The 16129-nt window shown below is 38.7% G+C and overlaps 1 protein-coding gene across 3 annotated transcripts in view; it reads left to right on the top strand.

Annotated features, from left to right (window-relative positions):
• TAF2 (TATA-box binding protein associated factor 2) overlaps window positions 1-16129 on the top strand; it is a 92252-nt gene that overhangs the window by 60639 nt on the left and 15484 nt on the right. For 2 of the 3 annotated variants that reach the window (XM_044245039.1, XM_044245041.1), the window contains 3 exons: window positions 7454-7683; window positions 8983-9138; window positions 9626-9731. In XM_044245039.1, the coding sequence (XP_044100974.1) occupies window positions 7454-7683; window positions 8983-9138; window positions 9626-9731 (492 nt within the window). The remainder of the gene's footprint in view (window positions 1-7453; window positions 7684-8982; window positions 9139-9625; window positions 9732-16129) is intronic. The other variant, XM_044245040.1, reaches the window with a different exon arrangement.

Raw genomic sequence — 16129 nt, forward strand, 5'->3', positions numbered from 1 at the left:
TGTATGTTCAAGAATTTAATACAAAGAGATAGTTGCCGAAATAAGGAAAAGAGCAAAGAACTCCAGAAACCTGCAAATAGAACCATGAACGCTGCCTGGAATGGCAGAATGTTTGTGGGGTGATGACTTTTGAGCTAGCTCTTAAGGAATGGAAGAGTTTGCCACAGGAGAAAGACGTTTTAGGTAAGAAAATTCTATTTAAAAAAAAAAAAGCCTAAAGTTCTGAAAGGGTGTTTGGCAAACAGGGTTATCTGGAAAAATAGATTAGGATGCAAAAGTGAAGAGCCCTCAGGAGTTTACATTTTATCCCATATATAGTGAGGAACAGGTGGAGTTGTGACTGGGCTCTCTTCTATTAGCTGTATATATATATTTCTCCCACAGTGAAAGAAATGATTTTCCTTTCCCAAAGAAAAATGTTGTAAAATTCAGAACATATGAGAATCCTGCCTCTTACAGCTTTATGTAAGATATTGGATTATAGATCAATATGACAATGATTTCTTTTATGACAGTTTTTTTAAAAGATTTTATTTATTTATTTGACACACACAGATCACAAGTAGGCAGAGAGGCAGGCAGAGAGAGATGGGCGGAAGCAGACTCCCTGCTGAGCAGAGAGCCGATGTGGGGCTTGATCCCAGGACCCTGAGACAATGACCTGAGCTGAAGGCGGAGGCTTTAAACCCACTGCACCACCCAGGCATCCCATAACAACTTTTAAAATTCCTTTCTTTTTTTTTTTTAATTTTATTTATTTATTTGACAGAGATCACAAGTAGGCAGAGAGGCAGGCAGGGAGAGACAGGGAAGCGGACTCTGCTCAGCAGAGAGCCCGATGTGGGTCTTGATCCCAGGACCTTGGGTTAAAGCAGAGGCTTTAACCCACTGAGCCACCCAGGCCCCCTAAAAATACATTTAAAAATTAAGAACTTAGGACTTGGAGTTTTTCATTGGTGCTATGCATTTTATTTAAAATGTAAGTACTCTCTCAAGTCTTTCCTGATTAACAGTGTTTTTTCATTTCTCAAGATAGAGGCCTGCATTAGATTGTATGTCATTATGAAAGAAATCTTAGCCATTATTCCCCAAGTTGCTTTTCAGTGCTTGGCACAATACTGTGACAATGACGTGAGAGCATTTATGAAATTGCTCGGGACATTGATGGCTGTTTACATCATACTTTTTAGTGTTTGGAAGTGTACAACTATACTCTAGGGGGTAGAATGAAAGCTTCTAATTCAAATTGTTTGGTGGAGTTTGCCACATTTCGGAGTAAGAAAATAGTTTTGATATTAATGTCAGAAGATTTGAAAGTTCTGGCCTTCTGGTGTTCTCCCTGTAAACACTCTTTTTTAGGAAGAACAATGGTCAAGAAATTGAAAACACACTAATAAATATTTTGTAGGAAATTTCATCCATGTACACACACATGGCTGTGAGTTAAATTTTTGTACTTAGTGTAATAGGCATGGGGAGATCAGGATAGACTTGCCCAGGACCAACAACTAGGGCAGTTGTTATTTGCCTGACTCAGCTCTGCTCAGATTTCCAGGGTTCTTTCATCAATAAGAAATGCTGGGTTTCTTGAAAATGTCCTGGAAACAGTGGCTTGCTTTCCTTCTCTTCTTAGCAGTGTCTTGGCTGGATCAGCTTTAGTAGCAATTACTTCAAAAAACGTAGAGATGCTCTTATAGTGTCAGATTTGCCCTTTTGGGAGTTTGTCTTTAGAAACTTCGTGATTGGAGTAGAGAATATCAGTACTGGGTGTCCTCCGTTCTTCATGAGTGTTGTTCTTCTGTTTCAAGTAAGCAGGGTGGGTCCCAGACTATAACCGCTAGTGGGGACAGGATGGGATAGCATTTGACCCGAGAGGAGCGAATAACTGTGTTGTTCATATATTATTGAGCATTCCTTGCCGCTTCCGTGATTGGAGCCATGTAAGCTAGAAGAGTGTCTTCAAAATGCTGTAACTGAGGGTAGAAGTCAGGAACTGTTTCAGGGCTTCTCACTAATGGAATTGATTGATTTGAAATCATAGAATTTTAACCTGAGGGGACCTTACGCATTACTTCAGATCTGTGTTCTCCTTTGAGGGCCCAGGCACCTGACTTGCCCAAGATCCCAGAGCCAGCAGGTCATTTAGCAGAAATGTTTTCCCCAGTATGTCTTTCAACTTAGTTGCACTGTATGTATATATATATACATATATACATATATATGTATATAGTATAGTATAGTGCAGCCATTTTCAGATTCTGTTCTATGATTTTATAGTGGAGTAGAGCTTTGTTTTTTTTTTTTTTTCTCTTTTGTAATTGCTCTTCATTTTTTAGCTCCCTCTTATCAGCCCTACATTTTAATACATACACATCAGTTCTTTGAGGGAGGAAACACTATCAGTAATTTCCCTCAGGAACAAGACAGTATTCATTCCTCCATCCAAATGGGGATCTACCGAAATTTTCAAAAAACGAAACAAAGTGCGGGGCACCTGGGTGCTTCAGTCGGTTAAGTGTCTGCCTTTGGTTCAGGTCATGATCTCAAGGTCCTGGGATCGAGCTGGGCATTGGGCTCCCTGCTCGGCAGGTGATCTCCCTTTCCCTCTGCCCCTCCTCTCAGTCTCGTGCCCATGCACATGCTCTCCCTCCCTCCCACTCTCTGAAATAGATAAAATCTTAAAACAAAACCAGAAAGCCCACATAGAAATAAAAAGCATCAAAGTTCTTACTCTAGGGGCTCAGTGCATTTAGCAGCCTTCACTGTGCTGCCTAATCATCTTCAAGCTGACTTTGAAAAAAAAAAACAAAACACCCTAGTTCATCAAAATGTACATTTTCCATTTGCTAATAATTTTTTTTAAAACTTAGGAATTCACACTCAATTGCTTGACTGATTTTGATGTCATCCACAAGGTAGTTCAGCAGATGTGATTAGGTGATGCCAATCTTCAAGGCTAAGTTTTCTTCCAGTATAAATGTACCCTAAACCGTTCCAGTTTTCTTTGCTGATAAAATGCCTGAGGTTCACTCCTTTACTTGTGACGCCCGTGAGTAGATAGTGCTCGCTGCTCTGGCAGGGATTCCTTCCTTCCCTTCAGAGGTTTGAGCCCATCCGGGCTTCGTAATAAAAGCCTCGGGAATCCGATACCTGCCCTTTGTGGAACCTCCGTGTGGAAAATGCTTCGAGGAGGAGAATAGTGGATGCCTACAAAAACTTAAGCAGTGGTAGGCCATTAAAAGGTCCAGAGCTACATATTCCACAGAAAGAAATGGATTTCCAGCATAAAATCCTTACTCTTCAATCCATACTGTTCTTACCATGTCTAGTTTCTCTGTAGTTTTTATGGCAAAAACCTCATCCTCCTTAGGAGCTCTTGCCTTTCTTTTGCTTTTTTTTTTTTTTCCTTCCAATTTATTTATTTTCAGAAAAACAGTATTCATTATTTTTTCACCACACCCAGTGCTCCATGCAAGCCGTGCCCTCTATAATACCCACCACCTGGTACCCCAACCTCCCACCCCTCCGCCACTTCAAACCCCTCAGATTGTTTTTCAGAGTCCAGAGTCTCTCATGGTTCACCACCCCTTCCAATTTACCCAAAAGCACATACCCTCCCCAATGTCCATAACCCTACCTCCCTCCTCCCAACCCCCCCCTCCCCAGCAACCCACAGTTTGTTTCGTGAGATTAAGAGTCACTTATGGTTTGTCTCCCTCCCTATCCCATCTTGTTTCATGGATTCTTCTCCTACCCACTTAAGCCCCCATGTTGCATCACTACTTCCTCATATCAGGGAGATCATACAATAGTTGTCTTTCTCCACTTGACTTATTTCGCTAAGCATGATACGCTCTAGTTCCATCCATGTTGTCGCAAATGGCAAGATTTCATTTCTTTTGATGGCTGCATAGTATTCCATTGTGTATATATACCACATCTTCTTGATCCATTCATCTGTTGATGGACATCTAGGTTCTTTCCATAGTTTGCCTATTGTGGACATTGCTGCTATAAACATTCGGGTGCATGTGCCCCTTTGGATCACTACATTTGTATCTTTAGGGTAAATACCCAGTAGTGCAATTGCTGGGTCATAGGGCAGTTCTATTTTCAGCATTTTGAGGAACCTCCATGCTGTTTTCCAGAGTGGTTGCACCAGCTTGCATTCCTACCAACAGTGTAGGAGGGTTCCCCTTTCTCTGCATCCTCACCAGCATCTGTCATTTCCTGACTTGTTGATTTTAGCCATTCTGACTGGTGTGAGGTGATATCTCATTGTAGTTTTGATTTGTATTTCCCTGATGCTGAGTGATATGGAGCACTTTTTCACCCTAACCCTAGCCTCAGCAATCAGACAACAAAAGGAAATTAAAGGCATCCAAATCGGCAAAGAAGAAGTCAAATTATGACTCTTCGCAGATGATATGATACTCTATGTGGAAAACCCAAAAGACTCCACTCCAAAACTGCTAGAACTTGTACAGGAATTCAGTAAAGTGTCAGGATATAAGATCAATGCACAGAAATCAGTTGCATTTCTCTACACCAACAACAAGACAGAAGAAAAATTAAGGAGTCAATCCCATTTACAATTGCACCCAAAACCATAAGATACCTAGGAATAAACCTAACCAAAGAGGCTAAGAATCTATACTCAGAAAACTATAAAGTACTCATGAAAGAAATTGAGGAAGACACAAAGAAATGGAAAAATGTTCCATGCTCCTGGATTGGAAGAATAAATATTGTGAAAATGTCTATGCTACCTAAAGCAATCTACACATTTAATGCAATTCCTATCAAAGTACCATCCATCTTCTTCAAAGAAATGGAACAAATAATTTTAAAATTTATATGGAACCAGAAAAGACCTCGAATAGCCAAAGGGATATTGAAAAAGAAAGCCAAAGTTGGTGACATCACAATTCCGGACTTCAAGCTCTATTACAAAGCTGTCATCATCAAGACAGCATGGTACTGGCACAAAAACAGACACATAGATCAATGGAACAGAATAGAGAGCCCAGAAATAGACCCTCAACTCTATGGTCAACTAATCTTTGACAAAGCAGGAAAGAATGTCCAATGGAAAAAAGACAGCCTCTTTAATAAATGGTGTTGGGAAAATTGGACAGCCACGTGCAGAAAAATGAAATTGGACCATTTCCTTACACCACACACAAAAATAAACTCAAAATGGATTAAGGACCTCAATGTGAGAAAGGAATCCATCAAAATCCTTGAGGAGAACTCAGGCAGCAACTTCTTCGACCTCAGCCGCAGCAACATCTTCCTAGGAACATCGCCAAAAGCAAGGGAAGCAAAGGCAAAAATGAACTGTTGGGATTTCATCAAGATCAAAAGCTTTTGCACAGCAAAGGAAACAGTTAACAAAATCAAAAGACAACTGACAGAATGGGAGAAGATATTTGCAAACGACATATCAGATAAAGGACTAGTGTCCAAAATCTATAAAGAACTTAACAAACTCAACACCCAAAGAACAAATAATCCAATCAAGAAATGGGCAGAGGACATGAACAGACGTTTCTTTCTTTTGCTTTTAACAATGCTATTTGTCTGTTACCTTCTCACATAGTAGCAAAGTTAAGATGTCTCAAACAGGATTGATGTTAGCTGTTTCATGTACATCATGTCGGCATGTACATCAGATTTAGGCATGTAAGGTGCCTAGCCCAGTGTCGTATATAGTAGGAGCTCTCCGAAATAATATTCCTCCCGTATGGATTTCCTTGGCATAAAATTTATGTCATGTTTATTACCTATTTGAGTATGTCTCATCAGAACCACTACATGACTGATGGCAGTTTATTTACTCATTCTAATATTTGTTGAAAACCACAAAACCTAGTATTTATGCTGTCTAAAATTTGCTGTAGCAACTTCTTTTCCTACATTATGGTCCTCCTTTGAAATCACAGTTCTTGATCAAAATTAAGTATTTGTAGGATTTTTCTTATCCAGAAGAATTTACATGTCACTTTTCATTTATTTTAAATTCTGTACTTCACTTCAAATTCTGCCTAGAAGCCATAGCAATTCTTCAACCGTAGGTGACAGATTTTGTCCTTTCAGTCAGTTCCATTTGATAGCAGTATCTTCCTGGAGGGCTCATTTGGGGAAAAAAGGGAAAGTGAGAAAGAATTCTTGTATTGATTTGCTCTCTGATCTGCTATTATATGGGATAAGGTGTAATCTAAGATCAAAACCCTTATTTTGGAGATAAAAAAGACCGAGATTCATCAGAAATTGAAAGAACTTGTCTCTAGTCTCTCAATGACTTTAAACCGAATTTCTACACAGTCAGTCTTCTGGTCAGTATGTGTTTTACCAGCTGTTGCTATCCATGGGATTTGCTTTTTTCTTTAATTTTTATTTTTTAAACAAATACCTAGTAGAGCAACACAAATATAAAGACATTTAGCAAAACATTTTCCTCCTCCTCAATGAAGTTTTGAACCATGTTATTTTAAGCAGTTGTAGGATTCCTTACCATATTTTAAACCTAAAAGTAATAACTTTGACAGGAGAATTTGTTTCAAGTGGTAGGGTTCATAAAGCCTCATGGTGTGCTGTCTTCCTAATGGGCTGTTCAAGAAGAAAATCCGACAAGATGAACAGGGAATGAATGAACGTGGAGTAGTTACTGAGGAGGAAGAATTAAAAGGAAGATTTAAAGCCAGAAAAAAATACTGTTTGGGGAATATTAAATTTTTAGTGACTGTCTAATATTCATTTGCTAAGAAGAATGCTATAATGGGGGTACCTGGGTGGCTCAGTTGGTTAAGCATCTTACTCTTGCTTTCAGCTCAGGTCATGATCTCAGAGTGCTGAGATGGAGCCCCTGGTCAGGCTCCACACTCAGCACTTAGTCTTCTTCTCTCCCTCTGTCCCTCCCGCTACTCACTTGCACTCTTTCTCTAAAATAAATCTTAAAAAAAAAAAAAAAAATAGTATAATGATAACATTTTTTCCAGTTATAAAACTCATTAGCTTCATTCACTGACATTTACTGCTTCCAGGGGCACCTGGGTGGCTCAGTTGGTTAAGCCTCCCGACTCTTGATTTCAGGTCAGGTCATGATCTCAGGCTCATAGATCGAGCCCCACGTGGGCTCCCCAGTCAGCTTGCGATGCTCTCTCCCTCCCGTCCGCACCCCCCGCACCCCTGTACACACGTTTGTGCGTGCGCTATCTCTCTCAAATAAAAAAATTTTTTTTTAAAGAAGAAAAGCATTTACTGCCTCCATAACGATTTCTGAATATCTATGTTAAGATGCGTCTTGAGAGTAGAGGGTTTGCCAGCGGAGCCCAGGTCATTAGATGGCCCCTTGACATCTTAATCTTTTCCCCTTTGTAGGTTGTGGAACAGTTAAAAATTTGTGGATAGATGTACATACTGACTTATTTCTTTATTATTTACTTCTTAGGAACGTCACATGACTGGAGGTTACGGTGTGGTGCTGTGGACTTGTACTTCACACTCTTTGGCCTCAGTAGACCTTCCTGCTTGCCCTTACCAGAGCTTGGGTTGGTTCTTAATCTAAAAGAGAAAAAAGCTGTCTTGAATCCGACCATAATTCCAGAGGCCATAGCAGGCAACCAAGAAGCTGCGATTAATCCAAGTAGTCACGCACAGCTAGTTGGATTTCCGAACCCTGTAAGAATCCCATGCATTATGGAAGGTGTAGTTTTATCATAGAGGGCTCTCTAGAGAGGAGAATGGCTTTTTTTGACTGGCAAACTTTAAAGTCACGAAGAGTTTCATGTGCCACTTGAAAATGACGGCCAGCTGGCAGTAGTTGAGAGCACTCCGGAAAGTGCTCCCAACAAGCTGCACGGCTGCATGTGGCACATAAGGTCCTGCCAGTCCCTTTTCCCCTTTTGTCATGACCTGGTGTTTTTGTACTTAACTGTTGAATTTCTTCCTGAGTAGTAGAAAAATAAAATGAATAGTTAATCTTATCTGTATATGCTGTTGGCAAACTATTTGAACACAAGGGCCCTGACTTTGTGTTTTTGTTTTGTTTTGGTTTGGTTTTTTTGCTACTCTGTGTCATACCTAGCACAATTCTAAGCATATGAGAAGTGCCTGGCAAATGCTTTTCGAATTACATAACAGTGAATGGTCAGGTAAATGAGTAAGCTGCTGATTTGGGAAGAGTTGATATGTTGCATTTTTATTTATGTATGTGTGTCTGTGTTTGCCTTTTAAAAAAGCTTTTATTTCTAGCTATGCATTAGAAAATTACCAGACTTTTTGCAGAAAGACTTTGAGGAATCATTTTACTGTAATTCAAAAAAAGTTTTCCAGAAATGATTTTCATATGAATAACAAAATGTCCTTAATAACTCATGCTTCATTTTTCGCCAATATTTAGACCAGATTACTTGCCTGGCAATTCCCTGCTGGTGTTTTGACACTTGAAAACTGAGATTCTCTTCATGCTACTTAGTGATAATTATTTTAAATTTGTTTATTCACCTAGAATTTTCTGGAATAGAGTTGTACGTATTTGTTGTAAATTTGAAATGTATTCTAGAGTTTGGGTTATGAAGAAGTAAGATGATCTTAACATAGGAAAAAAAAAAGAGTCTCATTAATGTGCTCTTTCAAATCTGAATATTTACAAAGTTGTAGACATAAATATGTTTCTAATTCTTGCCCATTTATGTTAACTTACTCACATTCATTCTTGGAGTCTTCAGAAGAGGAGGAAATGATACCAAAAGATACATTCTTTTGGGAAAGCTCTAGAAGTTTGCTTATATACCTCCCACCTCCCCCCAAAAAGACCAGCAGACAGGAAAAGGTGAAGATTATTTTAAGCCCATTGCTGATAATTTTTAGGCACTGGGCATGTTCTAATCTGCATGGTTGCTGTAGCTATTAGTGTTCAGCTATAATATGAGCTACTTGTCTTCAGAAATCTAATTTTGATCTTGAATATTGCCGCAGGAAGATGATCACCTTGCCAAGGAAGCAACATGTAATATGTCAGCTCATCAGCAGGGAGTGAAGAGGAAGGCTGATACACCACTGGGGTCCCCACTAGAACCTGGTCAAATACTGGAGAAGAATGAGGATAGCAGTAAAGTCAAACTCAAAATCAGAGTAAGAAATACAGGTTCAACCTGTATTAATAGTGTAGGATATTCACCTTCTTGTAAATCTTTTTGAATACTTCCAATGGTTTTTCCTTAGCAGGAACAGATGGGGCAGACTGAATCATAAAAGAACCCAAATGTCCATTTAAGATCTTCCATCTGATTATTTAACTTCTATTATCACATACTTCTTCTCTCTTTTGGGGGAGGAACTATGTGTGTGTTGTCTGCCATGGCTCACTCCCTCTCCCTACAACATAGGAGTAGATTTTAGTTGCTGTTTCATTTCCAGTAATATCCATTCAGCTTCTTTTAAAGGCTGGCCCACTTAATTTTTTCTTATTCATAGTACTTTTTGAGAAAAAGACTACTTTTCCTTTTAAGATGTGGGGGTATGTTCTGTGGCCTCTCTGCTACCTTTCCTAAGAGCTAAGATCCAAACGTAAAGCGATGTAAAAGCTCTTTTTCTCCTTTGTTTTGTGTGTGTGTTTTAGTTTTCAAATTCTCAAGATGAGGAGGAAATTGACATGGACACGGTTCATGATAGCCAGGCATTCATTTCCCATCATTTGAACATGCTTGAAAGGCCATCGACTCCAGGTAAGACTGGTGTACAGTAATCAGGATGTGATGAAGAGAGTTCTCCTGGTACTGCTGTTCTAAGACCACTTGCTTTATTTACAAGTGAACAGCTATAAAGTTGAAAAGTAGGTAGTATCAAATACTAGATTGTATCAGATTATAATGCATATTAGCAAAGGAATAAGGATTTTTAAAGGATTTTTAAAAATTATGTTTCATTTTGGTCCTTTTTAAGTATTTGGCATACTTCTGGATTTATTTTTTTTAATTAAATTTTGTTTATTTTTTTATAAACATATAATGTATTTTTGTCCCCAGGGGTACAGGTCTGTGAATCGCCAGGTTTACACACTTCATAGTACTCACCATAGCACATAGCCTCCCCAATGTCCATAACCCCACCCCTTCTCCCAGCTCCCCTCCCCCCAGCAACCCTCAGTTTGTTTTGTGAAATTAAGAGTCACTTATGGTTTATCTCCTTCCCAATCCCATCTTGTTTCATTTATTCTTTCCCTACCCCCGCAAGCCCCCCACGTTGCATCTCCACTTCCTTGTATCAGGGAGATCATATGATAGTTGTCTTTCTCCGATTGACTTATTTCGCTAAACGTAGTACCCTCTAGTTCCATCCGTGTTGTCGCAAATGGCAAGATTTCATTTCTTTTGATGGCTGCATAGTATTCCATTATGTATATATACCACATCTTCTTTATCCATTCATCTATTGATGGACATCTAGGTTCTTTCCATAATTTGGCTATTGTGGACATTGCTGCTATAAACATTCTTGTGCACATGCCCCTACGGATCACTACATTTGTATCTTTAGGGTAAATACCCAGTAGTGCAATTGCTAGGTTATAGGGTAGCTCTGTTTTCAACTTTTTGAGGATCCTCCATGCTGTTTTCCAGAGTGGTGGCACCAGCTTGCATTCCCACCAACAGTGGAGGAGGGTTCCTCTTTCTCCACATCCTCGCCAGCATCTGTCATTTCCTGACTTGTTGATTTTAGCCATTCTGACTGGTGTGAGGTGGTATCTCACTGTGGTTTTGATTAGTATTTCTCTGATGCCGAGTGATGTGGAGCACTTTTTCATGTGTCTATTGGCCATCTGGATGTCTTCTTTGCAGAAATGTCTGTTCATGTTCTCTGGCCATTTCTTGATTGGATTATTTGTTCTTTGGGTGTTGAGTTTGCTAAGCTCTTTATAGATTTTGGATACTAGCCCTTTATCTGATATGTCGTTTGCAAATATCTTCTCCCATTCTGTCAGTAGTCTTTTGGTTTTGTTAACTGTTTCCATTGCTGCGCAAAAGCTTTTGATCTTGATGAAATCCCAATAGTCCATTTTTGCCCTTGCTTCCCTTGCTTTTGATGATGTTCCCAGGAAGAAGTTGCTGTGGCTGAGGTCAAAGAGGTTGCTGCCTGTGTTCGCCTCAAGGATTTTGATGGATTCCTTTCTCACATTGAGGTCCTTCATCCATTTTGAGTCTATTTTCGTGTGTGGTGTAAGGAAATGGTCCAATTTCATTTTTCTGCACGTGGCTGTCCAATTTTCCCAACACCATTTGTTGAAGAGGCTATCTTTTTTCCATTGGACATTCTTTCCTGCTTTGTCAAAGATTAGTTGACCATAGAGTTGAGGGTCTATTTCTGGGCTCTCTATTCTGTTCTATTGATTTATGTCTGTTTTTGTGCCAGTACTATACTGTCTTGATGATGACAGCTTTGTAATAGAGCTTGAAGTCCGGAATTGTGATGCTGCCAACTTTGGCTTTCTTTTTCAGTATTCCTTTGGCTATTCGAGGTCTTTTCTGGTTCCATATAAATTTTAGGATTATTTGTTTCATTTCTTTGAAAAAAATGGATGGGATTTTGATAGGGATTGCATGAAATGTGTAGATTGCTTTAGGTAGCATAGACATTTTCACAATATTTACTCTTCCAGTCAAGGAGCATGGAACATTTTTCCATTTCTTTGTGTCTTCCTCAATTTCTTTCATGAGTACTTTATAGTTATCTGAGTATGGATTCTTTGCCTCTTTGGTTAGGTTTATTCCTAGGTATCTTATGGTTTTGGGTGCAACTGTAAATGGGATTGATTCCTTAATTTCTCTTCCTTCTGTCTTGTTGATGTAGAGAAATGCAACTGATTTCTGTGTATTGATTTTATATCCTGACACTTGACTGAATTCCTATATAAGTTCTAGAAGTTTTGGAGTGGAGCCTTTTGGTTTTTCCACATATAGTATCATATCATCTGCAAAAAGTGATAGTTTGACTTCTTCTTTGCCGATTTGGATGCCTTTCATTTCTTTTTGTTGTCTGATTGCCGAGGCTAGGTCTATTAGTACTATGTTGAATAGCAGTGGTGATAATGGACATCCCTGCCGTGTTCCTGACCGTAGCGGAAAAGCTTTCAGTTTTTCTCCATTGAGAATGATATTTGCAGTGGGTTTTTCATAGATGGCTTTGATAATATTGAGGTATGTGCCCTCTTGAAGAGTTTTGATCAGGAAGGGATGCTGTACTTTGTCAAATGCTTTTTCAGCATCTACTGAGAGTATCATATAGTTCTTGTTCTTTCTTTTATTAATGTGTTGTATCACATTGATTGATTTGTAGTTGTTGAACCAACCTTGCAACCCTGGAATAAATCCCACTTGGTCTTGGTGAATAATCTTTTTAATGTATTGTTGGATCCTATTGGCTAGTATTTTGATGAGAATTTTCGCATCTGTGTTCATCAAGGATATTGGTCTGTAATTCTCTTTTTTGATGGGATCCTTGTCTGGTTTGGGGATCAAGGTGATGCCTCATAAAATGAGTTTGGAAGTTTTCCTTCCATTTCTATTTTTTGGATCAGTTTCAGGAGAATAGGTATTAATTCTTCTTTAAATGTTTGGTAGAACTCCCCTGGGAAGCCGTCTGGCCCTGGGCTTTTGTTTGTTTGGGGATTTTTGATGACTGTTTCAATCTTCTTACTGGTTATAGGTCTGTTCAGGTTTTCTGTTTCTTCCTGGTTCAGTTGTGGTAGTTTATATGTCTCCAGGAATGCATCCATTTCTTCCAGATTGTCAGATTTGTTGCCATAGAGTTGTTTATAATATGTTCTTATAATTGTTTGTATTTCTTTGGTGTTGGTTGTGATCTCTCCTCTTTCATTCATGATTTTATTTTTTGGGGTTCTTTCTCTTTTCTTTTTGATAAGTCTGGCCAGAGGTTTATCAATGTTATTAATTCTTTCAAAGAACCAGCTCTTAGTTTCATTGATTTGTTCTGTTGGTTTTTTGGTTTCTATTTCATTGATTTCTGCTCTGATCTTTATGATTTCTCTTCTTCTGCTGGGTTTAGGGTTTCTTTCTTGTTCTTTCTCTAGCTCCTTTAGGTATAGGGTTAGGTTGTGTATTTGAGACCTTTCTTGTTTCTTGAGAAAGTCTTGTATCACGATATGTTTTCCTCCCAGGACTGCCTTTGCTGTGTCCCACAGATTTTGAACCGTTGTGTTTTCATTATCATTTGTTTCCATGAATTTTTTCAATTCTTCCTTAATTTCTTTGTTGACCCATCCATTCTTTGGAAGGATGCTCTTTAGTCTCCATGTATTTGGGTTCTTTTCAAATTTCCTATTGTGATTGAGTTCTAGCTTCAGAGCGTTGTGGAATGAAAATATGCAGGGAATGATCCCAATCTTTTGATACCGGTTGAGACCTGATTTGTGACCCAGGATGTGATCTATTCTGGAGAAAGTTCCATGTGCACTAGAGTAGAATGTGTATTCTGTTGCCTTGGGATGAAATGTTCTGAATAGATCTATGATGTCCATCTGGTCCAGTGTGTCATTTAAGGCCTTTATTTCCTTGTTCAACTTTTGCTTGGATGATCTGTCCGTTTCAGTGAGGGGGAGTGTTAAAGTCCCCTACTATTATTGTATTATTGTCTATGTATTTCTTTGATTTTGTTATTAATTGGTTTATATAGTTGGCTGCTCCCATGTTGGGAGCATAGATATTTAAAATCGTTAGATCTTCTTGTTGTACAGACCCTTTGAGTATGATATAGTGTCCTTCCTCATCTCTTGTTATAGTCTTTGGCTTAAAATCTAATTGATCTGATAGAAGGATTGCCACCCCAGCCTTCTTTTGATGTCCATTAGCATGGTAAATTGTTTTCCACCCCCTCACTTTAAATCTGGAGGTGTCTTCGGGTATAAAATGAGTTTCTTGTAGGCAGCATATTGATGGGTTTTGTTTTTTTATCCATTCTGATACCCTGTGTCTTTTGATTGGGGCATTTAGTCCATCAACATTCAGGGTAACTATTGAGAGATATGAATTTAGTGCCATTGTATTGCCTGTAAGGTGACTGTTACTGTATATTGTCTCTGTTCCTTTCTGATCTACTACTTTTAGGGTCTCTCTTAGCTTACAGGACCCCTTTCAATATTTCCTGTAGAGCTGGTTTGGTGTTTGCAAATTCTTTCAGTTTTTGTTTGTCCTGGAAACTTTTTATCTCTCCTTCTATTTTCAGTGATAGCCTAGCTGGATATAGTATTCTTGACTGCATGTTTTTCTCATTTTATGCTCTGAATATATCATGCCAGTTTTTTCTGGCCTGCCAGGTCTCTGTGGATAAGTCTGCTGCCAATCTAATGCTTTTACCTTTGTATGTTAGAGAATTCTTTTCCTGGGCTGCTTTTAGGATTTTCTCTTTGTCGGTAAGACTTGTAAATTTTACTGTTAGGTGACACAGTGTGGACCTATTCTTAAATTGATTTTGAGGGGGGTTCTCTGCACTTCCTGGATTTTGATGCTTGTTCCCCTTGCCATATTAGGGAAATTCTGTACAATAATTCTCTCTAATATACCTTCTGCTCCCCTCTCTCTTTCTTCTTCTTCTGGAATCTCAATTATTCTAATGTTGTTTCATCTTATGGTGTCACTTATCTCTCGAATTCTCCCCTCGTGGTATGGTATTTGTTTCTCTTTTTTGCTCAGCTTCTTTATTCTCTGTCATTTGGTCTTCTATATCACTAATTCCTTCTTCTGCCTCATTTATCCTAGCACTAAGAGCCTCCATTTTTTATTACACCTCATTAATAGCTTTTTTGATTTCAACTTGGTTAGATTTTAGTTCTTTTATTTTTCCAGAAAGGGCTTTTATCCCAGAGAGCGTTTCTCTAATATCTTCCAAGCCTTTTTCAAGCCCGGCCAGAATCGTCATTCTGAACTCTAGATCTGCCATATTACCAATGTCTGTATGGATTAAGTCCCTAGCCTTTGGTATTGCCTCTTGTTCGTTTTTTTTGTGGTGAGTTTTTCCGCCTTGTCATTTTGTCCAGATGAAGGAGCAAATAAAATACTAAAAGGGTGGCAAAGACCCCCAGGGAAATGTGCTTTAGCCAAATCAGAAGAGACCCCAAATCATGGTGGAGAAGAAAGGGAATAAAAAGAAGTTCAGAAAAAAAAGAAAAAGAAAAGAAAGAAAGAAAACAAATTTTAAAAATATATAAAAAAGAAAAAAAGATATATATTAGACTGGTGACTAGAACAGGGTCACCCACTAAATTTTGGGAGTATTTTGGTCTCTTAGAAGAAACTACCTCCCAAAATTTTAAAGAATGAAAAACATATGTAAGGGTAAACACAATGAAGGAATGGAATATGCCTATAAAGATGAAAAAAAAAAATTTTTTATTTTTTAATTTATAAAAAAGGAGTTGATTAAGTTGGTTGGGAGACTAAAGAAAAAAAAGTGGAGAGATTTTGCTCAGGCTGGAGACTAGATCAAGCCCGGAGCTAGATTTAGGGCATATTTTGATCTATTAGAAGAAGTTCTGCCCCAAATTTTTTAGAAGAAACCCTATGTTTATACAAAAAATAAAGTTAGATACAATGAAGGATAAAATATGACTATAATAATGAAGTGTCAAACAGTTATTATTTTTTTTAAATGAAAGGTATTGTTAAGATAAACTAGTTTAAAAGCATTAAAAGAGGAAAGGGTGAAAGTTAAAAAAAATTTAGAAGAAGAAAAAAAATTAAATTAAAAAAATTAAATTAACTGCAAGACTAAGGAATCATGGGGAGAAAGCCATGAATTCCATGCTTTGCTTCCTCCTCCTCTGTCATTCTGCTGTTCTCCTTGGTACGTGAACTTGGTCTTGACGGGATTTCTTATTGATCTTCTGGGGGAGGGGCCTGTTGTAGTGATTCTCAGGTGTCTTTGCCCCAGGCGGAATTGGATTGCCCTTACCCAGGGGCCAGGCTAAGTAATCCCCTCGGTTTCGCTTTTGGGAGCTTTTGTCCCCTGAGCACTTTCTGTAGAGTTCCAGAGGACGGGGATGAAAATGGCGGCCTCCCAGTCTCCGACCTGGAGGAGCCAAGAGCTTAGGGCCCCACTCCTCTGTGCTCCC

The sequence above is a fragment of the Neovison vison genome, chromosome 4, assembly GCF_020171115.1.
Source record: "Neovison vison isolate M4711 chromosome 4, ASM_NN_V1, whole genome shotgun sequence".
Classification (NCBI taxonomy): Eukaryota; Metazoa; Chordata; class Mammalia; order Carnivora; family Mustelidae; genus Neogale; species Neogale vison.